Genomic DNA, 21,386 nt, shown 5'->3' with positions numbered 1-21,386 from the left:
AAAAAAAAGACATGCCTTTGCTGACAACCTTCAACAAAAACTGATCTATTCCGTTTCTCTCTAGAGTAATAATTATGTTTTCTATAATTATAATGATTATGTTTTCTGGTATTTCTATGTGCTTTTTTGAGGGTGTTCCAGGGAAAGGTTTCTATTTGCATCAAACAATGAATCAAAAAGTGCAGGAACTTAAACTTTGCATAGGATTGTTCTGAAATTGATGGTACTTTGAACAATATGAAACAATTATATTGTCTTATCAATGGACGATAACATACATGGGGAATCATGACCATTAAAGCTGACATATTTAAGAAGTTATCTAAGAGTGGAATGTAGTTAAGTCCTTATAAAAATATTTTTCAAAATATTTTCTCTAATATGTTGAGAAGTATCAGTAATTTGTAAGCCTTTTAAATTAAATGGAAAAAGTCGTATCTTTGTGCAGTTCTCAGGTTTTAGCATTTGTAGTCCATCAGACTACAGAGAAATAGAAGAGCGAAAAAAAAATTTCTGAAGCATTAAAATGAGTATATACTGGGAAATGTTTAGTTTCAGTGCAAACTTTTTATTTTGGTCAATCATTTTCATCTGAGGGTTTGATTACAGTTTTCCCAGCACCGAGACATAAATGTGAGACAGTTCGCTTGGAGGAGTGGGGAGGTAATTAGCCTATCTCATATCAACCTGTCTGTATTTTCTGTCTGCACAAGGTATTGTAGAGAAATTCTCTGGACCAATAGAACCTCAGGAGACAAGTGGGGGAAGTCGGGTATATGGAGCAAGTTCTCCCAGAGAACTCGATCGCCCTCTAGGTTGCATTTACAAGCGGAGTTCGCAGAGGCAACTCTGACCACTTCGCCACAAGGGAGTAAGAGGAAAGGGGCCGGATTCCTCCCGGTGGGAGGACTATCTGGACCAAAGAAAGAGGCTGGCGACAGGAAGGAAGGACAGATCAAGCATTTGAATAGCAGCCACAAGGCAACCTAAAGCCTGTGCAGTGCTAACAGGCGCGCATCACACACAGCTCCCCCGTCTCCCCTTCCCCCGAAGCACCCCTCCGCCGTGTGTCACTTTCCTGTTCGGAAGTCTTAGTAGGTTGCTGGGACAGAACAGGGGGCGCCTGCTCCACCCATCAGGTATCCGGTTGGAAGAAAAGCCAGTCTCAACAACTTGATTCTCTCAGTTAAATGATAAGTTTAGCCGACCATCCGTCTCCAAGTGCTGAACACTGGGGTAGGGGGAGGAAGGAGCACATCAGACGTTCCCTTTCTTTTCCAACCACAAATCATATGGTTGCATCTCTTCTCTATTCCGCGTAGAGTCCTCCAACTTGAATTCCACGTTCCTCCTGGAATGCATGCCACAGAGCCTCTTTGAGAAAATCAACCCTGTGCATGTGTTTTGAATTTTTTCTGGACTGATTTGTGATGATCATCAGTTGAGTTACATCTCTTGTGTGTCGTGCTGGGGGTGTAATAAAGCTAGGACGCTGATGACTGTAATTTTCTGAGTGATGTTGCAATGGGGAAAATAAATGGCCCAGTGTTGAACTTTGCAGCTTGCTCCCTTCCTGTATTTAAATTGCCTTGATATAAAGTGGGGTTCATAACAGAACAGGGACAGCCGCCTCTCATGTCGTCTCAGAGCTTCCAGCTTATCAGAGGCATATGCAGGGAGGCTTACTCCAGCCATAACTGAGCTCTATTGCCAGCCTCCAGAAGTAATCCCCAACCTGCATATTCCTGAGCAACACGAAGAATGAAAGATGAAACTAAAAAATCCCCTTTAAAAGGTTAGTACTTACAGTACTATATTTTGCAGATGCCTTGGAGGATTTGGGGTTACTTGGCATGGGGAAGGCACATAAGGTGCGGTGTAGGAGAGCGTCTTTGGTTGTACGTTTCTTAATTATTTTTTAAAACAAACATGCAAAAGTCTGTGTGCAGGTTGATGTTTCTGGGCAGTCTGAGAAAATTTGCCCTCTCAAGAGGGGAAGGAACCAGGTGGGAGCAGGGCTAGGCTGGTCTAGGCTAGTTGAATGCTGGGACATGACATGGGTGGCATTGGCAGTAACGAAGTCATATTCTATGAAGATTCTGTGCAAGAGGAAGCAGACATGGGCCAGTTGCTGTGATTTGAAATTGCCTAAACATTGCTTTAGGTTGTCGTGTCAATTTCAGGTACTAGTTTAAGTGCTTTTTAAAAGTGTGGGCACGGAGCAAAATTTCCCAGCCAGACTCCAGGAGAAAGAATGTGTGTTTCCCTTCTCTCGGTTTGGGACGGTTGCAACAAAGCTAACCGAGAAGCAGTTGAGACTAGAGATCACTTTAGGGCAAGCGGGGTGGTTGTGCCTGCAAAACAAACTCCTGCCCAAGACCAAGGAAAAGGCGTTCACATGCTATTCTTGGTTTGACAGCTGGTATTTCGGGACTATGCCAGATCCAGTAGGCAACTTTAAAATGGCAGAGCCCTTGGCAGCAAGAGTTCATGGCAGGGCAGCCACCGCAGACAGCACCAGCGAGCGCCAGGTACCTGGCCCTGCAAATAGTGGTAACTTGTAACTGTCCGCCCGCTCCAGCCCCGTCCCTGTGCTCGCGGCTTCCCAGCCAGCACTGGCGCGCGTCCCCGCGCTGGCGGCCAAGCTGCGGCTCCCAGACACCCCCCAGCCGCGGGGTTACTGGAAGGCACCGGCAGAGCCCGGGCCGCCGCCTCCAGCTTCCCTTCCTTCCCTGTCTTCTGCAGCGGAGATACCCGGCTAATCTTTCAGAATAAAGTCAGTTTATGTGGGACTCGAAAGACGGAGGTGGCAAAACTAAGACGAGCCCTGGGGCAGCGTTGAGTTAAACCTAAGGACGGGTAGGGACGGTTTTTAGACCGTGTATCGTGACCTGCAGGGTTTTCGGGTGGAAGAACGCGAGAGGAGCAGGCCCGCTAGGGGAATCGAGGATGCCGGGGTCACGCCAGGTCGGCCCCCCGGCAAAGCTACCGCTCCCTTCACTTGTTACCTCCTCACGTGTTCTTGGCATGGCAGAGATTAAAAATGCAAGGGAAAAAAACTACATGCGGAACGGACAAAATGTTCTCAGAGATTACTTCAGAAAAAAAAGTGAAATGCAGATTGTGCCTTTTTTTTCCTTTGGTGCAGAGACGACTTTTATTTCCGCCCCCTCCCCTCCACATTCCTGACCTCTCCCTCCCCCCCTTCCCTCTTTCTTTCCTTCCTTCCTCCTCTTCCAAGTTCTGGGATTTTTCAGCCTTGCTTGGTTTTGGCCAAAAGCACAAAAAAGGCGTTTTCGGAAGCGACCCGACCGTGCACAAGGGCCATTTGTTTGTTTTGGGACTTGGGCAGGAAATCTTGCCCGGCCTGAGTCACGGCGGCTCCTTCAAGGAAACGTCAGTGCTCGCCGGTCGCTCTCGCCGCTGCGCGCCCCGCCGCCCGCTGCCCATGGGGGAGATGCAGGGCGCGCTGGCCAGGGCCCGGCTCGAGTCCCTGCTGCGGCCCCGCCACAAAAAGAGGGCCGAGGCGCAGAAAAGGAGCGAGTCCTTCCTGCTGAGTGGACTGGGTAAGCGCCGCCGCCGGCCCTCCGGGGACCTGGCTCACTTCCCCAGAGCGGGCTCGGCGGCCCGGGCCGGCTTTCGCCGGAGTGCTGGGAGGCCGGGGTCCTGGCGGCGGGGGCGGGCGGACCCGGCAGGCGAGGTCGCGCGCGCCGCCCCGCGCCCCAGAGATAACCCCGGCGGGTGGCGCGCGCCGCCGGCTCGGGCTCGGGAGGAGGGTGGGGGTCCGGTCGCCGGACGGCGCCAGGCCGCCAAGAGGGAACCTGCAGGGAGCGGGTGAGCGAAGCCACCGTGGCCGCCGCGCACCCGTCGGGAAGGCTTCGGCGCTGCGACTCCGGCTTCCTCGGGGGGCGGAATAAAAGCGAGGTGGAAAACTACCCCGGGTTCTCCGGCCCTCCCCGCGCCCTCCGCCGGCGCGTTCCCTCGCTCCCGCCTCCGGGGCCGATGGAGGCCGATAACGGCCCCGCGCCAGGCCCTCCCCGGGCGGTCCTCCTGCCCCCACCCCCGCCCGGGCTTGCCCTCTCAATGGGGACAGAACCGCCCGCCGCGGGCAGCGACGCTGCCGGCAAACAGGGAGGCGGCCGGGGCGGGGAAGGAGGGCGGGGCCGCTTTAAATGGTCTCGCAGGCCCCGCCCCGCGGCGGCGCCTTGCTTATAAGGCCGAGCGCGCATCTCAGCGCAGCAGACGCCGAGCGGGTCTCCTGGCGCTAGCGTGCTTTGGTCTCTCCGCGGTGGTGATGACGGTGAAAACCGAGGCTGCTAAGGGCACCCTCACTTACTCCAGGATGAGGGGCATGGTGGCAATTCTCATCGGTGAGTGCAGGAATCAGGCGAGACTTCGGTTCCAGGAGACGCAAAGTGGACATTTTTTGAAAGCCCCGGATCAGATTAGTGTTATGTGGCGCCGGACGTTATGAAGCCGTCTAAACGTTTCTTTATTTCTCTTCCTTAATCCACAGCTTTCATGAAGCAGAGGAGGATGGGCTTGAACGACTTTATTCAGAAGATTGCCAATAACTCCTATGCATGCAAACAGTAAGTTTTACGGGATTTCAGGAAATAAGAATGACTAGTATAGGTGGAATTTGCCAGCAGTGACACTCCTTACTGCGTTTATTGGGAAGGCGAAGACTTTTTCTGGGGTGGGGATCTCTTCTCCTTAAATTCTAATGTGTTTGACATATTTTAAACATTAAAGTTAATTTGCTTATTTGACTTGGAGATGTAAGATAGATGGTTCGTATCTGCTAAATTCACGCCCTTTCTCCATGGACGACAATCTTTATTCCTGTATTTAACAGGGTTTAGTATTTTCTTTAACTGAGTCGCAGTGTATTGGTGTGTTTTCAGTTTAAACACTGAATTATCCGGGTAGAAGTCAGTAGAGCCAGAAATTCACTAGTGATGTTAGTGTGCCCCCTAGTGGCGAGCTGTATTCTAAATCATCACTTTATCCCCTGCAGCCCTGAAGTTCAGTCCATCTTGAAAATCTCCCAACCTCAGGAGCCTGAGCTTATGAATGCCAACCCTTCTCCTCCAGTAAGTATTCTCTATGTGCAGTGCATCTCTGGAGAACTAAGGGAGTTCAGTTAGTATTCCTACATTGATGGATTAAAATAGCATTTCCAGAGATTAGTATCAAGGCAAGAATGCTTCATTACTTTATGGCATAACAAGTGATAGCAAACATTTAAGTATTGAGTTAGACTATTAGTTGATGGTATTTTTTCTTGGGATTTTAAAAAGCATATTTTATTAAAATGTTTTATCTGTCTGAAACAACATGATTGTGTACAGTTTCCATACTCTTCTGAGATGGCTTGTGATGCAGTTTTGAATGTTTATAGATGTACGGTCATTTGCCTCAGTCATTTGTAGATGTAGCATCTTCCACATTGTGTGTATTATAGATGTCTTCCCTTAAAGCAATGATATTGAAAAAAAATCCTTCTGTTTTTCTAGCCAAGTCCTTCTCAACAAATCAACCTTGGTCCCTCGTCCAATCCTCATGCTAAACCATCCGATTTTCACTTCCTGAAAGTGATTGGCAAGGGCAGTTTTGGAAAGGTAATTTCAGACCTGAAGATGTTTTGATATACTCCTTCATGCATTCATTTTACATTCCCCCTGGATGAGGATAGAAAAATAATTTTTTAAAATTTGAATTTCAGGTTCTTCTAGCAAGACACAAGGCAGAAGAAGTGTTCTATGCAGTCAAAGTTTTACAGAAGAAAGCAATCCTGAAAAAGAAAGAGGTATGAGGTGTGCTGGATGGGGTTGGCATTGGAGGTAGACACAACTTGAATAATCTTGACCTTGGAATTTTGGTGCCAGGTCGATATTTGCCACTAAATCTGAATTGGCGTTTTCCTAGGAGAAGCATATTATGTCGGAGCGGAATGTTCTGTTGAAGAACGTGAAACACCCTTTCCTGGTGGGCCTTCACTTCTCTTTCCAGACTGCTGATAAATTGTATTTTGTCCTGGACTACATTAATGGTGGAGAGGTGAGCAGGGGGAATAGAAGTCAACTCTTAGTGTCTCTGCACAAGCTGCTTTGTTTTAGTTTGAGAAGAAAGTTTTCAAAGCTACTTGGTGGGGGGAAAGTTACCAGAATTAACATTTCCTTCAACATGTCAGATTTAAGTAGTTATAGATTACTTGGGGGCTACTTTCTGCAGTTGTGCTTTTGCTGTGTATGTCAAAACTACTTAAATGCATTTGCAACCCAGACTGACTCTGTCTGTCTCCTGCAGCTGTTCTACCATCTCCAGCGGGAACGCTGCTTCCTGGAACCACGGGCTCGTTTCTATGCTGCGGAAATAGCCAGTGCCTTGGGCTACCTGCACTCACTGCACATCGTTTATAGGTGAGCCGGACAGCTCTAAGGCTACCTGCTTGGTGTAAAGGAGACTGTAGCACTGGCTCTTTGATAGGACCTTAAAATAATCTGTGTTTATGTGCAACTTGTTTGCCTAAAACCAGATCCCCTAGCATGTGAGCTGGCTTGACTTCATGCCACTGGGGAACCGGCCAAGTAGGATTGTGCCTAATCCAGAATAGATCAGCAGAACAAGGCCTCCCTTTTTTCTTCACTATAGAACTACAGTGAACCTAAAATGCTTCTAATACCTTGAGCAGTTACTTTAGAGGATATCTTATTAAGGGAAATTAACTTGTGCAACGACTTCTCTCTTCACTTTTTTGCAGAGACTTAAAACCAGAGAATATTTTGCTAGATTCACAGGGACACATTGTCCTTACTGACTTTGGACTCTGCAAGGAGAACATTGAACACAACAGCACGACTTCCACCTTCTGTGGCACACCGGAGGTAGGTGCTATTTGGTTTGGTGCCTATTTTGCCCCCGCCTTCCAGGAGAGAGATGTGCAATCAATCATGTCTTTAACTCCCAAAAGAGTAAACTCCTCTCAGATTTCTTAGTACAATTCAATGCAAATAAAATGCATTTGCTGTTTGATGTAGCATGAGAAATCCCAAGGCCTTCTGTGGCTTTACTGAAAACTAGCTGTAAGATCTGCATTCCAAAAGTTTTCTAAATCCCCAAATAAGATATGCTGAGTGCCCAGCAGTTTCCTAAATATCAGTATACAAAGGTAGCCAGTGACCCTCTAAAAGCCCAGCAGTTTTATCAGGAGGTAATCTAAAGATGTGTATCCTCCAAGCTGGCTCTGGGTCTCTCAGCCTTTTCAAACTAAATCTGTGGGTGCAGAATGCATTCTCAGGTTCTGAACTCCATTTCTCTGGTCTGTCTTTCAGTATCTCGCACCTGAGGTGCTTCATAAGCAGCCTTATGACAGGACCGTGGACTGGTGGTGTCTGGGAGCCGTCTTGTATGAGATGCTTTATGGCCTGGTGAGTGGTGCATTGGGAATCATGAAACACCACCTGCTGTTTAGAATATTGTCTTAGCACAGCTCATGCGTGGCCATGTGTCTTACCCTTATCAGTAGGCTTATCAAAAGCAGCTAAGAGGCATATTGGTTATTTTCTATTTCATAAGAATAATCACTTAACTAGTTATTTTGTGCATTTCACATTTCACTAGATAGGACAACACTTAACCTGTGTGGTGGTAAAAAAAAAAAAAAAAAAAAAAAAAAAAAAAAAAACTACCGCTTATTATCTATCCCCTCACCTTACACACACACACACCCAATAATGGTTGCAAAGTAGACACTTAGATAGCAAGGGAAAAGAACACATCGAGTTGGGGGGAGCCTCAAATCCTGCATCACATTTATTGCAGATTACATCTTTTTCTCTATGGGTAATATATGCTATCCAAAACTTCAATTAAGTCTAAAGTAATTTTCTTCTTCTTTCAGCCTCCTTTTTATAGCCGAAACACAGCTGAGATGTATGACAACATTCTGAACAAGCCCCTCCAGTTGAAACCAAATATTACAAATTCCGCAAGACACCTCCTGGAGAGCCTCCTGCAGAAGGACAGGACTAAGCGGCTCGGGGCCAAGGATGACTTTGTGAGTGATGTTTTCCTGCTCTCCTGGGCCGGCTGGGACAGGCACTGGACCTCCCTGCCCTTATTGAATGCACCTGTCTAAATGAATCTTGGGTTTCTTACCAACAGATGGAGATTAAGAGTCATGTCTTCTTCTCCCTAATTAACTGGGATGATCTCATTAATAAGAAGATTACGCCCCCTTTTAACCCAAATGTGGTGAGTATCTGTCTCTCTTCTAAGTATAGGGAAGCCAAAAGAGCATTTCTTTTCATTCAGAATTGCCTGGGGGAGGGGAGGAAGGAATAAATTGGCAGATGTTTTCTCCATAAACCCATTATTTTACCTACAGAAAAAGTACATTTGTATGTCCTAACAAGGCTTCCATAATTTTTAAACACATGTATCAATTAAAAGTATCAAAAGGCAAAAAGTGAACATTAGTCTTCTGTTTAAAATATGTGTAGCCTTTTGAGAGTTTGTGCTTGAAATGGGTGATTATGGAAGTTGATGTCAGGCTTAAACTTGGAATTTAAAGTCTGGCCACTATTGCCCTGTCCTGTGTCCTGCATGAGTTCTTGACAACAGTGTTTTTTCCTTCCCGTCACAGAGCGGACCCAACGACCTGCGGCACTTTGACCCTGAGTTTACCGAAGAGCCTGTCCCCAACTCCATTGGCAAGTCCCCCGACAGCATCCTCGTCACAGCCAGCGTCAAGGAAGCTGCCGAGGCTTTCCTAGGCTTTTCCTACGCGCCTCCCACAGACTCCTTCCTCTGAACATGGTTAGGGTTTGGTTCTAATGGATTTGATGTGTGTTTCTGAATGTTTTAGTTAGCCTTTTGGTGGAGCCGCCAGCCAACAGGACATCTCCTTACAAGAGAATTTGCACATCTCTGGAAGCTTAGCAATCTTATTGCACACTGTTTGCTGGAAGCTTTTCGAAGAGCACATCCTCCTCAGTGAGCTCATGAGGTTTTCATTTTTATTCTTCCTCCCAACGTGGTGCTATCTCTGAAACGAGCATTAGAGTGCCGCCTTAGGCAGACAGATGCAGGAGTTTCTTGAGAAAGAAGGCGGACGCTGTTCTCTCAGAACGATCTCCTGCAGGTCTCTCTGGGCTGTGATGATGAGTATTATGAAATGTGCCTTTTCCGAAGAGATTGTGTTAGCTCCAAAGCTTTTCTTATCGCAGAGTGTTTCAGTTCTTTATTTTTTCCTTGTGGACATGCTGTGTGAACAGTCGTGTGAGTGTGGTATGCCTGATCGCAGATGGATTTTGTTATAAGCATCAATGTGACACTTGCAGGACACTACAACGTGGGACATTGTTTGTTTCTTCCATATTTGGAAGATAAATTTATGTGTAGACTTTTTTTGTAAGATATGGTTAATAACTAAAATTTATTGAAATGGTCTTGCAATGACTTGTATTCAGATGCTTAAAGAAAGCATTGCTGCTACAAATATTTCTATTTTTAGAAAGGGTTTTTATGGACCAATGCCCCAGTTGTCAGTCAGAGCTGTTGGTGTTTTTCATTGTTTAAAATGTCACCTGTAAAATGGGCATTATTTATGTTTTTTTTTTTTTTTTTTTTGGGCATCTCGGGATATTGTATGTATTGTATAAAAAGTGTGTACCTTGGGTTATAACACTAGTATATTTAAACTTACAGGCTTATTTGTAATGTAAACCACCATTTTAATGTACTGTAATTAACATGGTTATAATATGTACAATCCTTTATCCTATCACACAACTTTTTTTGTGTGTGATAAACCGATTTTGGTTTGCAATAAAACCTTGAAAACTACATATATTGTGTCATGTGTTATTTTGTATGTTTTGGTGAAGGGGGCAATCATGGGTTAGTTTAAAATTGGGAATCATGAAAATCCTGCTGTAATTTCCAGTTTAGTGGTTTGCTCCCAGCAGCAGTGTTTTCTGACTCCAGGGGAGTGTAAGATGGTCTTAAAGCCAACCTAGATTCCAGGCCTTTCTAGAAGCATTTTATGGTGTCTGTCTGTCATTGTAAATCCATTTAAAGACAGCCTTTTCAATTTACTCATCTTGCAAGGATAGCTCTGAAGTAATGCTTCCTGTATTTATTGCCCGTCCTGTGAAATTGGACTGTTTGTCCTGTCGTTTGTCTTGTCTTCAGTAATACGTCATTCTTTCCAGAAATATTTGATATTTGAAAGCCTACTCTGGGCTGGGCTCTATTCTGAGTGAGTGCTCAGGACAAAGCAGGCAACTCTGTGCCCTTATAAAACCTAATGAAGAAGGCAGGCTTGAAGCAGCTTGTTGAGATGGAAATTGAGAAACAGTCTGTAACATTAGGAGAATGCCACCCAAGAGGCTGAGAATTTTTTTTAAGACACATTTCTGTCGCCCAGGCTGGAGTGCAGCGGTGTGATCCTGGTTCACTGCAGCCTCCACCTCCCAGGTTCAAGGGATTCCACCACCTCAGCCTCCTGAGTAGCTGGGAATACAGCCATGCACCACCATGCCTGGCTAATGTTTGTATTTTAGTAGAGATGGAGTTTCATCATGTGGGCTAGGCTGGTCTCGAACCCCTGGCCTCAAGTGATTCACCTGCCTCAGCTTCCTAAAGTGCTGGGGAGAATGTTTTAAGTAAGTGGATATTTTCCAAAAAAGCTGACCTGGCTGGACTTACAGTTTCAGTTGACCCAAGTCCAGCGTGGGATCAGAAAAGGGACCTAGGAGGAGCTCATCCCTGGCTTGGACTGAAACCTCTTAAGCCAGTGTCTACCTAGCACCCTAAGGGCTCAGCAGGCTCTGGGGCTGCGTGGCAGAGCCCACTCCTAGATCTCACCCCACTGTGAATATGCTGTGCGGGAGAAAGCAAGGTGGCACCATCATAGGAGATCTCGAATCCAAAGGCTTTGGATTTTTTCACTCTTCTAGGCCTTCCACACAAAGACCTAACAAATAATCAGGGAGTCCTCAAACAGTGGATCTTGCTGCTGCCTTAATTGCACAAGCACCCTCTAAGCCTTCTGCACCTGTGCTACCCTGCCCTTCCGGTTTGCACAGGGATTTCCCCAAGGGAAAGCTGTGAGCTTCTTTCCTCTTATCCTTGGCTCTTGGGTCTTGCCTCACTTTCCCTCAGTCCCTCTCTCCTACCCTACCAGGTTTCCAAAAACCAAACAGGTTCGGAGATAACAGAGTTCTTCTCCCATAATCCAGAGAAGGATAAGATGAATGAGAGTCGATCACTTCTTGCTCAAGGTGGGTCACGGGTCATGCTCTGCAGTTGACTTTCTGCTCTGCTCTACAGGCATTAGCTACGTATTAAGTTCCCTACCAAACCCAGTTGACAAAGAAGAGTTCAAAGCACGTATTTTCCTAGTAAAGATTGCCAGCTCTAACAGAGAGACTGATTGCGTATTCCCACTCATTCTCATTCTCAGTAACAGTTATGAATTCCTCCTTGAACAAAAAGTGCTTAAATCTCATTTTTATCTGAACACAGTTCAAGCAGGCTGAGGAACCTGCAGTCTAATTATAGGTAACTCAGATGGGCCAGTCACGAGTTACAAAGCATTTTTTTTTTTTTGAGGCTTGAAGTCTGGTTTATTAGATTGTAGTCCATTGCTGTAGAAGATCTGAATTGTGTTTCTCTAGAATGAAAAGCTGCCAGAGGAGACCCAGGCATTGTCACCCAGATGGGAGATGACATCAAGCACAGGTGGGTGGGAAGAGAACAAGGCGAGAACAGGGAAGTTAAAGAACAAGAGATCGATAAACACAGGACAAATATTTACTAAGCAGTGTGCTGTCAAATAATGTGTGTGCAGAGGTATCTTTTACCCAAGGGAGTGGGGCATATCCCTGCCAGCACATTCCCAGAGTCCCAGCCAGCCTGCCTTTGAGCGTGACAATTGATTGGACCAGCTGTAGGTCTACTCAATATGGGTTTGCGGGAACCCATTCAGCTAAGATTCTCATAAGCTAAAATATGACTCTAAAACTGCTGCTACCAAAAAGAACAAGTCAGCCACTGTCCTTACAGAATTTGCCATCTACTTGGGGAGACAGGGCACCTACGTACCCTTAATATGTGACAGGAGGTGAAGGAAGGGTAAAGGGAACATCAGAAGTCCAGAGGTTCTCTGTGGGGTCGGGTGCCTAGAGCAGGCTTTGCTAAGTGGAGGCCCTAAGATTCTTCCTAACCAATTCTAGGAACTCTAATGGGATGCAGGCCCTGAGAACTGGATTGTAATAGTAATAGCTAATTTCACTGAGCTCTTACTATGTGTCAGACATTGTTCTAAATTTGTTTTTGTTTGTTTTTGAGATAGGGTCTATAGCATCTGTCTCTATCATCTGGAGTACAGTGGTATACTCATGACTCTCAGCAGCCTCAACCTCCTGGAGTAAGGTGACCCTGCCACCTCAGCCTCCCAAGTAGCTGGGACTACCAGCATGTGCCACCATGCCTGACTAATTTTTTTTTTTTTTTTTGTATTTTTTGCAGAGGTGTGGTTTCACCATGTTGCCCAGGCTGGTCTTGAACTCCCAAGTGCTGGGAAACAGGCGTAAGCCGCCGTGGCCGGCTGTTCTAAGTATTCTGGACTCAGGTGTTTAATCTTCATAACAACCCTGTGATGTCAAAAGTAAAGAAACTAGCACAGAACTGTCATTAGCTGGTCAGTAAGTGGTGGGATTGAAAATCAAATCATAAAGGGCCGGGCGCGGTGGCTCAAGCCTGTAATCCCAGCACTTTGGGAGGCCGAGTCGGGTGGATCACGAGGTCAAGAGATCGAGACCATTCTGGTCAACATGGTGAAACCCCGTCTCTACTAAAAATACAAAAAATTAGCTGGGCATGGTGGCGCGTGCCTGTAATCCCAGCTACTGAGGAGGCTGAGACAGGAGAATTGCCTGAACCCAGGAGGCGGAGGTTGCGGTGAGCTGAGATCGCGCCATTGCACTCCAGCCTGGGTAACAAGAGCAAAAAACTCCGTCCCCCCCCCCCCAAAAAAAAAAAAAGAAAGAAAGTCAAATCATGTCAATATGGCCCAAAGCCTATGCTTGTAGCCATTACTTTATCCTGCCTCAGATGTGACGAGTACAGAAGCAAACAGCTGTGTGTTTGCTAGTCATCCATTTGTTAATTCATCGGACTTTTACAAAGATACCTTCTAGATGTCATGCTAGGCAAAGAGAGGGGGATGGAGAGGAAGAGAGAGGGAAAATTTACAGTTACAGACACTATCAGTGATTGATGAAGATGAGAAGCAGCTGCAAAAACATACATTGCAGTGGGCGCATAAATTTGTGCACCATTTTGGAAAACTGCTTGGCAGTATCTACTAAAGATGAAGATAGCTATACCTTGTGGCCCAATAGTTTTCTTTCATGGTACAGACCGCAAAGAGTGCACATATATGCAATAAAAAATTGTCAATAGTGTTCACAGTAATACTATTCAATATGGTCCCAAAATGGGAACCACTCAAAATGTCCACCTATAGGAAAATGAATAAAGAAATTAGCATGGTGGCCGGGTGCGGCAGCTCACACCTGTAATTCTAGCACTTCGGGAGGCCAAGGCTGGCGGACTGTTAGCAGCCGGGAGTCCGAGACCAGCCTAGCCAACATGGTGAAACCCAGTCTCTACTAAAAACAAAAAAATTAGCTGAGCGTGCTTGTGGTTGCCTGTGGGTGCTGGTAATCCCAGCTACTCCAGGAGCTTGAACCTGAGAGGCGAAGGTTGCAGGGAGCCGAGATTGCAACATTGCACTCCAGCCTCAGCGACAAGGGCAAAACTCCATCTCAAGAAATTAGTGTGGTTTCATATACTGAAATACTACACAATGAAAATGAGTGAATAATTGCTATATACAACAAATAATAAATCTCACACAACTCAGACTGTATGATTTATTACATTTATATAAAATTATGTATTACATTTACATAAAATGTAAAAGCAGGCCAATAGCATGAATCGATTTGGAAGTTAAGATGTGATTACCTTTGGGGAGGAAGGCAGAGCTCACAGTTGAGAGGGTACATAAGGGAGACATCCTACCAGGTGCTGTGAATTTCTTGATCTGACTTTGAGTTCATCAAGCCATACACTTATGATATATGCATTTTTCTCTGTATGTGTTTTTTTTAATTAATTATTTATTTATTTATTTATTTTTTTGAGATGGAGTTTCGCTCTTGTTACCCAGGCTGGAGTGCAATGGCGCGATCTCGGCTCACCGCAACCTCCGCATCCCGGGTTCGGGCAATTCTCCTGCCTCAGCCTCCTGAGTCGCTGGGATTACAGGCACGTGCCACCATGCCCAGCTAATTTTTTGTAGTTTTAGTAGAGACAGGGTTTCACCATGTTGACCAGGATGGTCTCGATCTCTTGACCTCGTGATCCACCCGCCTCAGCCTCCCAAAGTGCTGGGATTACAGGCTTGAGCCACCGCGCCCGGCCTATTTATTTATTTTTAAAGACAGGGTTTCACCATGTTGGTCAGGCTGGTCTTGAACTCCCGACCTCAGGTGATCTGCCCGCCTTGGCCTCCAAAGTGCTTGGATTACAGGCGCGAGCCACCACGCCTGGGCTCTCTGTATGTGTTATATAACAAAAATGTGCATTACAAATATGTGTTATGGTGAAAACAGGATGTTTGTATACATAGTAGTGACACCTTACCCAAACTGGGGGTCAGGAAAAGGGAGGACATTGTTAGGTGGTTTAGGAAAGAGACACTTAGGGAGATCTGGAGGACCAGGTAGGCTGTCTTGGAGAAACTGATCTCGAAAATGAGGCAGAAAGGACATTTCAGGTGCAGGTTGGAAATGGGAGATGGGGGCGGGGAAGGACTTGCAAATAAGGACAATGAATGGGAAGCTGGCAATAGAAAGGGACCAGACAGACCTAGGGCAGAGTCTCAGCTCTACTGACCTGCTTTCCCTCCCTCCCTCTCTCTCTTTCTTCCTTTCTTCCTCTCTTTCTCTCTTTCTCTTTTTCTTTCTTTCTTTTTGAAATGGGGTTTCGCTCCAGTTGCCCAGGCTGGAATGCAGTGGGGCAATCTCGGTTCACTGCAACCTTCACCTCTCAGGCTCAAGCGATTCTGCCTCAGCCTCCCGAGTAGCTGGGATTACTGGCACACACAGGCAACCACAACCACGCTCGGCTAATTTTTTTTATTTTTAGTAGTTTAGCCAGCAGTGATCTCCTGATGCCTTACTGGAAACTTTGTTTACTTATCTGCTATCTTCTGTTTTGTTTTTAGTTAGTTTTCATTGTGAGCACATATAATACCTAGTTACATCTTAAGATCAGGTTTACAAAACTATGGAGTGGAGCGGTGTGGTATGGAATGACTTGGAATGTAAACTATTGGGGAGAAAATGTGGTTATACTTTTGCTAAGATCTGGGGGTTTCTTCATATCCCTACTGTTGGAAGAAATTGATCAGAAATGCTTGCCAGTACTGCCAAAGCACTGCTGTGAAATGTGAAGTACTTGTTTTTTTTTTTTAAATGATTTACTTTCTGTTGTTAATATTTTTCTCTGTTACTTCTTGCATGGTTTGGTGTCAGAAGTCCTTACCTCTTTATATTGTTTGCAGGTTGAAATAAAACAGTGTGGTGCCAAAAAACCTCTTCCCAGGTTCATGCAATTCTCCTGCCTCAGCCTCCCAAGTAGCTGGGATTACAGACGTGAACCACTACACCTGGCTGATTTTTGTATTTTTAGTAGACAGGGTTTTGCCATATTGGCCGGACTGGTCTCAAACTCCTGACCATTGGTGATCTACCTGCCTTAGCCTCCCAAAGTGCTGGGATTACAGGCCTGAGCCACCATGCCTGGCTCTGACCAGCTTTCTAGCTTTGAGCAAGTAGTAACTTGGGTAAATCTTGCCTAACTTCAGTTTCTGCAGGGGGAGAAATGCAGCCATTTCCTATCTCTTCATAAAACAAGGCCAGAAGGAATTAGAATTCAGAGAATGCTCGTTAATTTCTTCCTTTCTCACCCGTTGCCTTTTCCAATGTCCCCTACTCTTTACTAGATTATAGAGAAAAAAAATTAAAAAGCAGCAGAAAATAATTTTAAGTAGGGAGATGGACCATGTCATTCACGTTCTTGATAATCCCATGGGGGAGAAGGTAAGATTTCATCAGACAGCAAAGAGTACCATTTGAAGGTTTTCCATGAGGAAAGTGAAGTGATTCAAAGAGTGTTTTGCTGGCTATCACTAAGAGGTGTGAGAGTAGAGAAAGCTTTGAAATTAAAATAAAAGAAGCCCCTTAGGAGTCTCCCAATAGTCGTCCCAGTTGGGGTGGACAGAGAAGAGGTGTTTCAACAGTCCCACATCAATGAGACTTAGTGAGTTACTGAGAATGGAGGAAGACAGATGAATCCAAAGCAAAGCACATTTCATGTAACTTGCTTCTTTAATGTACTTCACAATGTATGGAAGCAGTTATCACAGCTGCAATAATACTTTCTAGGACAAAGGCCGCCCAGCAGTTTCTTCAACATCCCCAGGATATAATGAATCAGTCAGTCAATAATCAATCAGTTTAATTGGCAAGGCAAAACATTTTATCCTGTAGTCAATCTCTAACCTACCCTGTTAAGTAATTTCTCTCCTCATCCATCAAAAAGCCCCTAAAATCCTATGTAACATTCCTCAAGCCTTTCACTGGGAGCACAGCAGTGTTACCACTTTTCCTGGTGTTAATCAGAACAATACTGCTGTTAACAAAAACAACAAACCTGCACATGTATTCCGTGGATCTAAAATAAAAGTTGAAAAAACAAATAATACTACAAAAAACAAAATGGAAAATAAAAATGCAATCATTCAGATCAATAAGCCAAATTTGAGAGAACGTATTTAAGTGTTTTTCTCATATTGCATGAAAAGTGTTGACTAATTATTCAAATCAAAAATTAGTTTATTACTTACACCTTACTGTGGCTTGGAAGTGATTTTTTCTAGTCTTTTTTTTTTTACATTTTTAATAATTTTTTGTACAGATGCTCCTTGTGAAGCAGGGTTAATTCATAGGGCATGTACTTGCAATCAGCCCTTTCCCAGTCTAATTTGGCCACTGCAAACAAATGCACATGAGAAAACATTTAGTTTACGTGTTTTCTCTGTTTTCCTCATGTTTTCCGTAAAAGACTTTTATCAGCAAGACTAAGAGCAATTGTTCAAGTTTTTGGCTGTTTGTTTTTGTTTTGAGACAGGGTCACCCAGGCTGGAATGCAGTGGTGCAATCACAGCTTGCTGTACCCTCTGCCTCCTGGGCTTAAGCCATCCTCCCACCTCAGCCTTCTGAGTAGCTGGGACTACAGGCATCCACCACCATGCCCCGCTATTTTTTAAATTATTATTATTTGCAGAGATAGGGTCTTGCTATGTTGCCCAGGCTAGCCTCAAACTTCTGGGCTCAAGTAATCTGCCCGCCTCAGGCTTCCAAAGTCCTGGGATTACGGGCATGGGCCACCTCAAATGGCCACTCCTTAAGGTTTACTCAGTGTGTGCCTGTAACATTGTGTTCGGGCAGATATCTTTGTGTGTTTGGGTGCCTTGGAAACCGTGGACTCTGATGGGCAGGGTTCTGGGTTTCTTCTTTTCTGGGTCCTCTGTCCTGTGCTCCACCTAGTAGTGTGTCACAGGCAGCATGATGGCAGTGCTATAATGACAACATGCCTAGTACAGCCTGTTCACGAGAAAATATACAAGCAGACAAGCACCTCTTGGGAACAGTGGACCAAGGGTCATCAGCACAAGGATGCAAGTCACTTGACATCCACATCCATGCAATTGATGAGTGGCTGCCGATTTGTTCATGACACTTCTCTAACACCATTCTGCTCACTCTTCTTTTCTTGCTACTTTTGATAGACTTTTCCTTTTTTATTTTTTTTGAGATGGAATCTTGCTCCGTCCTTCCAGCTAGAGTGTAGTGGTGCTATCTCAGCTCACTGCAACCTCTGCCACCCAGGTTCAAGTGATTCTCCGGCCTCAGCTTCCTGAGTACCTGGGACTACAAGTGCGTACCACCACACCCAGCTAATTTTTGTATTTTTAGTAGAGACAGGGTTTCACCATGTTGGCCAGGATGGTCCCTATCTCTTGACCTTGTGATCCACCTCAGCCTCCTAAAGTGCTGGGATTATAGGGGTGAGCCACCTTGCCTGGCCTTTTTTTTTTTTTTAGATGGAGCCACGCTCTGTCACCCAGGCTGGAGTGCAGTGGCTCGATCTCGGCTCACTGCAACCTCCACCCATCGAGTTCAAGAAATTCTCCTGCCTCCACCTCCCGAGTACCTGGGATTACAGGTGCATGCCACCATGCCCAGCTAATTTTTGAATTTTTAGTAGAGATGGAGTTTTGCCATGTTGACCAGGCTGGTCTTGAACCTGACCTCAGGTAAACCACTCACCTCGGCCTCCCAAAGTGGTAGGATTACGGACATGAGCCACCGTGCCCAGCCTGATAGTCATAGACTCTTAATGTAGCATTCCAGAGGCCAAAGTCATTGCCCTCCCTAACCCGAATGAACCCATTTCCTCCCAAGTGTGCTACAGTGCTGCCAGCAAAGCTCAGCACAGATCTGTCTGTTTCAACAACAATCAGATCAGTTTATTTAATTATATCAATTAACATTCTGCTCAAAATGATTTGGGGTCCAAACTGAAAACTGTGATTATGTTTTCCTCTGAAAGATCATTAAAAAAAAGAATCATACAGAAATGATCTGATATTTGAATTAAATCACATGCTACCTAACAATGAGCACTTTGGGGTAAATTTAGAGAAAATACAATATTTCAAATCAAACATATATTACAGTTATTTTAAAATAAGGTAAATAAATAAAACAATAATGAAATAAGGAAAAAGAAAGAACATGAATAAAATTAAGTTTCCTTAAGTTTTTCCTTTATTTATGTATGGATAACATGCTCACGTTTAAAATAAGTAAAACAAAATATGACAGGTCAAAAGTGAGTCAGGTAATAATTTCACAATCGCCCTTTCAGCCATTCCCTTCTCAGTTTCTTCTGGCTGGAGATAACCAATATTAAGCTTTTCTGGTATAAACTTTCAGAAATTTGGTAGGCAAGTACAAGTGTGAAGGCTTCCAGTAACACAGATGCTTCTAAGTTAGAATTTAAGGGAATCACTTCTCAGGCTTTTGGCTAAGAATAAGTGTAAAAATTTTACAGGAGGGAGAAGAGGAGGGGTCTGGCTGATTTTTTTAAAAGAAGTCATCCCAATTGTTCTTATTTTTTAAGAGTCCAAAAGCTCACTGGTGTGACTCCAGTGCTTAACGATTTTTGGAGCAATATTACCCTTACAATGCATGCTGGGTTTTTCTTTTTCTTTCTTCTTCTTCTTTTTTTTTTTTTTTTTTTTTTTTTTTTTTTTTTTTTTTTTTTTTTTTTTTTTTTTTTTTTTTTTTTTTTTTTTTTTTTTTTTTTAATTCAGTCTCCGTAGAGACTGTGAAAAATTGCCAATGCCAACTATATTTCAAGTCGTCATGGCGGGGTATTGGGAAAAGTTTTCAATTAGCAATAATCGCGCCTCGGATAAATCTCATTGGCTATAATACTGCCACTGCGCAAAGCTTCATGCTGGGTTTTTCATCTGCTGTGGAATGCAGACACAGGGATTCCCTTTCCTGCGACAGGAAAACAACCGCCACCACCAACAATGAAACCAGCGAAACAAAAATAAACAAACAAAACCAAAAAAAAAAAATAAAAGTGATAGATGCAGAGCAACAGCATTGACTTTCAAGGTTGCTTTGCAACTATGTACAAGAATTGCTTTGCCCACACAGTCTTCAGAATCTAGCAACTCACCTTTCAAAATGCAACTTCACCCCAGCTACAATCTTTGTAAAATGAAGTGGAAACCATCTTGATTTTCCTGTTACTAAATAGCTCTTCTGTGCCTAAGGCATACCTGAATGTTTTCCCAAAACCTTCCTGATTAGGGGGTACTTTCCCTTCTAGCCGTTCCAGTGAGTCACTCTCACTATGAACTATCCTGTCCTTTCCAATTTCATAGAGTCATAAAAATGCCAGAATAGGAAAGATCTCTAAGTCCAGGGGTCATAAACCTAATGGCTTCAGGAGGCAGGCCTTTAAATCACATCAGAATAAGACAATCAGACATGGGCAATGCATGTGCTCTTAAATGCACTGAAATTGAAATAATAATGAAAATCAAAAACGAAAACCACTGTCTGGCCAAGGAAAATGAATCTGCAGCCAGAAACATCTGCAAAATTTCCAGCCTCAGCTCGCATGCAATTATGTAAAATTCAGTGAGGGCTCCTCACCCCCCAGCTTTGGCATTCTCATTCCTTCCTTATCTATCAGCAACACAACAGAAAACAAAACCCCTAACACTGGGGATTGAGAGTTCTTTTCCTCCCAGCTTCGCACCTGTGAGGAAGGAATGGGCTTAGAAAAAGGGCAGTCATTTGGCTTGGATGACGCAAAGTCCATCCCTCCAAGATGATGGTCAATAAAGACTGCTCCCAGCTCTAGCCATATCCCGGTGGGCCTGGCTTCCGTCAGAATCCAATTACCACTTTTGGAAAGAAAGCAGACAGGCTCTTAGTCATCAACAAGGAGCATTCGACAGGCCCCTTTTAAACAGATCATTCGCTCACTCACAAGGTAAAATGGGCCACACATTGTTTATAATAATCGGAAGAATTTTCTGTCTTTCCATAAAGGACAAGGTATCAGCTTGGCCAATCATCCGGAGTTGCTATGAACAGGACCCCAAGGAAAGGCATGGTGAGGAGGCAGCGTGGTGAATTAGGAGAACCTCTGACTTTTGAAAACTGACTCCACTTCTCAGTCTCTTCTTTCCCAAACTGGGACTAAATGCACCTGTTTTGTACCATTGAGGATCTGAGGTAACTTACATGCCAGGGACTCAGAAACAATGTTTTGTAACTTACTAAGTAAGAAAGTAACAATGCTTTTAGCACTTGACCCCAGAGTGGAAGTCTGGGATTATTCTGACCTTCTGTTTACTTCATAACTTAAAATAGTGTTTCCTGTTAATTTCTCCTGTGGGGCATCTTTAAAAGCACCGAGAACAGCCATGTACCCTCAGATCCTGGATGTGCACACCTTACCAGCTTCCACAGGCAGATCAGGAATAATAAGATATTTAAGTAAATAATTCCATGTCTCGGTTTTATGGCTCTTAAGACTTGAAGCCCATAGGAATGTTTTAAAACTTTTTCTAATGGTATGCTTTTGAGAGTTTTGTTATTTGGTAGAAATCAGTTTTTATACACACCTCAATGTGCTCAACTGTCCCT

General features: G+C 44.5%; 1 protein-coding gene and 1 non-coding gene across 5 annotated transcripts in view; one reads left to right on the top strand and one right to left on the bottom strand.

The window, feature by feature from the left end:
- Positions 1 to 9,852, top strand: part of SGK1 (serum/glucocorticoid regulated kinase 1) — a 146,498-nt gene extending 136,646 nt beyond the window's left edge. The window contains exons 1-12 of one of the 4 annotated variants that reach the window (XM_017520056.1): positions 1,570 to 1,795; positions 4,517 to 4,592; positions 5,021 to 5,096; positions 5,520 to 5,624; positions 5,729 to 5,812; positions 5,932 to 6,063; positions 6,313 to 6,425; positions 6,767 to 6,890; positions 7,338 to 7,433; positions 7,907 to 8,062; positions 8,170 to 8,259; positions 8,651 to 9,852. In XM_017520056.1, the coding sequence (XP_017375545.1) occupies positions 1,762 to 1,795; positions 4,517 to 4,592; positions 5,021 to 5,096; positions 5,520 to 5,624; positions 5,729 to 5,812; positions 5,932 to 6,063; positions 6,313 to 6,425; positions 6,767 to 6,890; positions 7,338 to 7,433; positions 7,907 to 8,062; positions 8,170 to 8,259; positions 8,651 to 8,818 (1,254 nt within the window). In that variant the 5' untranslated portion in view covers positions 1,570 to 1,761 and the 3' untranslated portion in view covers positions 8,819 to 9,852. Of the gene's footprint in view, positions 1 to 1,569; positions 1,796 to 3,121; positions 3,567 to 4,159; positions 4,371 to 4,516; positions 4,593 to 5,020; positions 5,097 to 5,519; positions 5,625 to 5,728; positions 5,813 to 5,931; positions 6,064 to 6,312; positions 6,426 to 6,766; positions 6,891 to 7,337; positions 7,434 to 7,906; positions 8,063 to 8,169; positions 8,260 to 8,650 lie in introns of those variants that run through there. The other 3 variants (XM_017520052.2, XM_017520055.2, XM_017520054.2) reach the window with 3 other exon arrangements.
- Positions 9,853 to 19,525: 9,673 nt separating this feature from the next.
- Positions 19,526 to 19,666, bottom strand: LOC119469728. Its single transcript, XR_005198562.1, has one exon. It is a non-coding gene; the product is annotated as a U4 spliceosomal RNA (small nuclear RNA).
- Positions 19,667 to 21,386: the final 1,720 nt, after the last annotated feature.

This window comes from Cebus imitator, unplaced genomic scaffold, assembly GCF_001604975.1.
Source record: "Cebus imitator isolate Cc_AM_T3 unplaced genomic scaffold, Cebus_imitator-1.0 Scaffold798, whole genome shotgun sequence".
NCBI classification, from domain to species: Eukaryota; Metazoa; Chordata; class Mammalia; order Primates; family Cebidae; genus Cebus; species Cebus imitator.
The sequence above is the reverse complement of the archived record's forward strand: the minus strand, read 5'-3'. Positions and strand labels throughout refer to the sequence as shown.